At 43.3% G+C, this 4,961-nt stretch overlaps 1 protein-coding gene across 1 annotated transcript in view; it reads right to left on the bottom strand. All coding sequences in view use genetic code 11, as the record gives it.

Annotated features, from left to right (window-relative positions):
• Nucleotides 1–566, bottom strand: part of EGR_10493 (Heat shock cognate protein) — a gene marked incomplete at both ends in the record, with an annotated part of 2,038 nt that extends 1,472 nt beyond the window's left edge. The window contains one exon of the mRNA XM_024499742.1: nt 17–566. Coding sequence (XP_024345837.1) covers nt 17–566 — 550 coding nt within the window. The remainder of the gene's footprint in view (nt 1–16) is intronic.
• Nucleotides 567–4,961: the final 4,395 nt, after the last annotated feature.

Here is a 4,961-nt window from a genome sequence, read left to right on the forward strand (position 1 = left end):
CTCCTCCTGTCCAAACCGTACGCAATGGCAGCAGCCTTCGGCTCATTGATGAGACGTAGCACATTTGAACCAGCTATTTTTCCTGCGTCAATTGTGGCCTGTCGTTGATTGACGTTAAAGTACGCAGGCACAGCGATCACCACATCTGTGATATCCTCGCCCAAATACGCCTCTGCCGTCTCCTTCATCTTCGACAGCACCATCGATGAGATCTCCTCCGCAACGAATTGCTTTGTTTCACCACAGTGCTGTACTTCAATCTTCGGTGTCACACCAGAATTTACAACTTTGAAGGGCCAGTGCTTCATGTCACTCTGCACTGCCTCATCGTTGAATCTACGTCCGATCAGACGCTTTACATCGAACACAGTATTGGTGGGGTTTACAGCAGCCTGGATCTTTGCGGCTTCACCGATGAGGCGTTCCTTATCTGTGAAGGCAACACAACTCGGCATTGTGCGGTTACCCTGATCGGTGGCTATGATTTCTACCCTGCCGCATTGGAAAACACCGATGCAGGAGAAGGTTGTCCCCAAGTCAATGCCGATGGCAGGACCTTTTGACATGGCTTCGTGTGGTGCACAAATGCCAACGCGTTGTGTCAAATAATGATGACCACCACGACTGCTGCAACCTTTTATATCAACTGCACCTACTCCTGCAGAACCTATCCGCTGATAGAAATCTTTTATCCAACCAGGAGCCGCCACTGTTTAATGCTCCACCTCATTAACTGGTGACAGCGCACTTGAAAGCAATGACACACAGTGCAGGCTCAGGCTTGAACACGCCTGTAGGTGATCACTGACGTGAGCAGTGGTGTCGTAACAACGTTGAGGTGTGCTGCCTGAAATGCAGCAGTGTAGAAGTGCCGCCTGTGTTATCGAGGTCGCCTGTGTCACGCTCGAATCGAGTGGAGGCACCCATGGGCTGATGAAAGGTAGGAGTGGGTACCAGATCAGTCGCATCTTGATTGGCTGAACAGAGCCACGCAATCGGAGTGCTTGCGTCAGCAGTCATCGCATTCAAATGCTAATGCGTTTGGTGAAGGGGATAAAGAAGAGCAAAGGGAATTCACGGTGTAAAATTGAAAAGTCATCGCAACATTTTTGTTTAAGTAAAGGTAACGACAAAGTAGTGAAGCAAAGGCAAAATTGGACATAAGTTGGTAGGCACTTTGGTCAAGGAAAGCAGCAGTATACCTGGCAATGTTAGAAAGCAACAATAAATAAAGTTGATAACGCGACTGTAAGGAATCATGATTGGTTTCTCCTTTGCTGTACTGCCTTTTGATAGGCAGAGGCGTAGATGCTTTGTTCTAAAGTAATCTTTCGCTTCCAAATCAAACCACTCCCCTTCATTTGGGTCTGCAGCGAAAGGGACCTGAGTTCCAATGAATCACTACTAAAGGAGTCAAAAGACAAAATCATAAGGCCATAATTTTTTTACATCGTAGAGCTGGGAGCTATATGCAAGCAAGGGAGAGAGGACTACTTTGGGGAACAGAAAACGCCCACTCTAGAGGTGTTCAAACTGAGCTCAGCTGCTATGATATTATGGTTAGTGGTCTTTAAGTGAGCGCAAAAAGGGGCCGATCTTACTGAACATCGATGCAGCAGCGTCTTCTTACGTCACAAACCTCCTCATCAAATACACTCAGTGAAAGTATGAGATTTACATCTTTTCATTCGTCCATATATATCCGCCCCAGTAATTATGGTATTCTAGCTAAGCATATAACTTCTACTGAAAATATCGTGCAGTGCGGCCTACTTACTCTATCACAAAGCGGGGAATTCGTAATAAAAGAGACCGTTAAAAAATTAACTTCTGATGTATTTTGCACATTTATAATACCTTTAGTCAGGTCAAGGTCGCGTAACATGGTAATCCACATCCACGTTTCTCGATGTGAATACAAACTACCTCAACATTGTTGACTGCAATAATAGAATGAAACTACACTCACTGCGTTAAAGTGTCAGACCGGCAGCCAATGAGGAAGCAGACAGCAGGCTCAACACCTTCCGAGTGAGTCAGGTATTCCTTGTAGCGCCGAAGATGAAACTACACTTCTACCATCGCTCTACTAAACAGGAAATGACAAACGAAGAATTACATGCAGTGACTGGTTTTGGGAATAGGCAAAGTAATATAAGTGAAATATCCGTTAACAGGGCTTTTTTCTTTCCTCCCCCACCACAACTGCAGTTTCCCACTCCTACGCCTCAATTCCACCACTCAAGGACCTAGCCCTCTCCTACTTGTCTCAGTCAATTCTTACTTTCTATCATTACAGACCCCAATTCTCCAATCTACTTCAGCTCCTCCATCCATTTTATCTTTCCCATCTCTTAAGAACTCAATTCTCTACATATCTACCTTAGTTACACCCAGTTTTCCAGTTCTTGTCACTCCTGGACATGGTTCTTCAACTGTCCCGAAAACCTTCCCTCCAAGTATCTTGCATAGATTATGTCTAAATGCATATGCTCATCTAAAATTAGCAATGGTTTTGAACCTCATGACTGCCTTTTGCTCCTGCCTCCTAATAGCTTGTTAATGCGTAGTCTACGCAATTAATAGGCTAACAGGGGCCAAGAATGTGGTGGGATGGGGAGAGATGCGGTGGTTTCGTGTACACTGCCCTGCTTTGCTCCATTATACTGTGCTCTGTTTAGCTGTTTTGAGATGTGGAGAAAGACGACGTGATATGCTGTGACGTTACGTGGCGGAATGTATTGCGAGGGGAGCCTCGCGCGTCTCCTACTTTCCCTCCATGTGTGACCACGCAAGCAGTCGTAAGATACGGCACCTCCTGCATCCTTCTTTCCTATCATGGCTATCACGAATATGGCGGCAATCCTTGAGTCAATATAGCATGACTCAAGGTCATGGTCATGGTCATTGGTCATATATCCGGATCTGCCGCAGAAATTAGACCACATGGGGCAAATATTGCACACGATTTTAACTCAGTAAGCCTCGCGCACCTCTTTTGGCTATTTGCAATCAAAATTTACGCAACTAATTATCAGCAAATAGACCTTAGTCCCCGCAAAACTTTATAAACAATGTTCATTACTAGCAAAAAACTTTTGAAACAATCTACAACGCAAACCATATTTTCTGTTTTTCCATTTTTTTCGTCTGACATATTGCGTACTTAAGCTAAATGAGTGGAAAGGGTTTTTAGAGTAAGCATCAGAAAACAAAAACCGGTCTAATATGCACTTAACAAGATCCGTAAAGTCAATCGTGGCATCGCCAATCATTTTGCGCTCCTGGTTAATTACCCATTCAAGGGCATCGCTGGTCGTGAGTATAAATGAAATCGTTATTGGATCTGTGACAATCGAGTTTGCATGACCTAGTAACAAAAATTAGCTGTTTGTAAAACGAGCAAAAACATTTCTTGAAATAAGCCTGGTTTTTAAAATTAGGTCTCAAACTTTTATTATTTGATTTTGTTTTAATTGTCTTGTTTTTACCCGATTTTCTCAAGCTTGTGCATTGTGTGCTTTATGTGGTGGTTAGTAGCATTGCTGTCTCTAGGCTCCATTTTTAGTACATTTACATATAGTGTGGTAGAATCAAATGCATTATTTGGCATACAATGAATAAACTTGTATAGACCTGCCTTTAAAACGGGCTCTAGGTTTTGACCAGTCATACATTCCTCGGAACATCGCTTTGCATGAGTCGTTTATCACTTTCAGCCTTGCGTCTATGCCTCTCCATCGATCTTCGGGACGAAGCATGATTTGACCGCCTTTAATGGAAGCCTTTCAAAGCGCCTATTTTGGCTAGTCACGCAGAAAATGCTTTTGCCGCGGATTCGGACGGTGAAGAGGATGTGACGGTTATTGGAACATGCAGTTTTATGCAGGAGTTGATTTCGAAAATGCACTCGAGGAAGACGCTTCTTTGTTTTAACACGCCAAGGTATGTGATGAAATAATCTGAGAAAAAGACAAGGATACTTCTCCTACCTTCATGCGAATATTGTCACCTCTTCTCGGCTTTACTAGTACACAATAACGTGCGAAATACTGTAGGCGGCTTAGATTTGGAGGTGAGATAGAAATGAATGAGATCTGGACTGTTTTTCACTGTTTTTGAAGACGAAATACTTCGTAAGGGGTGAAGTCGCCAACTATCATCTCATTGGGAAAGGACTGTCGGCTGTAGTGGTGGTTATTTTACGAAGTGCAATATGTTAGGCATCTTTTTGTGTGACACTTTAATTTTCTCTCTCCTTGGCTCATTCATCGTTTTTACTAAAGGCGGGTTAAAATTTTTCTTTGTGGTATAAAAGCGCAATTCGAAGGCTAACTTCATCCACAATTGATGCAATCCTTTAAAACCACCACGCCTCAACTCTAAATAATTCGCTTCGACTATGGAAAGACCGGGAAAAGTCATCTTTTCGTATCAGTTGGCTTAAATTTTATCACTCCGATCTTATTTCCCTCTTGTTTTGACTTCAGAGGCTGCAAAAGTGAGAGGGTTACCCTCTACAGTACAGAGCGTGTTTCTCTTTACCGCGACGCGGAAGCGACGATAGGGTTTGTTCACTTAACCTTTCTTATCTCTCCTCCAGCTGCATTACCTGTCTAAATGTCTGTTTCTCTGTCTACTAGCTACGACACAGTGAACACAGACGTCGTCCAGACGAGGATCACTCCTCTCCCTCTTGGCATTGCCACCATCATTGAAGGTATCGCTTCCACAATGTGGAATCATGCTTTATTTTGCTTATATTTGTCCTGGTTTTCTATTGAACAAAATGGATCTGTGAAAAATAGTCCAAATTAATGCTACTTTTAGTAGTATTCCGCTTAATAAAACCGTATTTCCCGGCATGTTCGATACCTTAAGGCATGTGTGTGTGTGTGTGAGTTTAAGTTTACCGCGGATGGAACCAAAGTTTTGCGAATACCTCTGCATCCAGTGCGGAA

The sequence above is a fragment of the Echinococcus granulosus genome (genome assembly GCF_000524195.1).
Source record: "Echinococcus granulosus chromosome Unknown EG_S00226, whole genome shotgun sequence".
Classification (NCBI taxonomy): Eukaryota; Metazoa; Platyhelminthes; class Cestoda; order Cyclophyllidea; family Taeniidae; genus Echinococcus; species Echinococcus granulosus.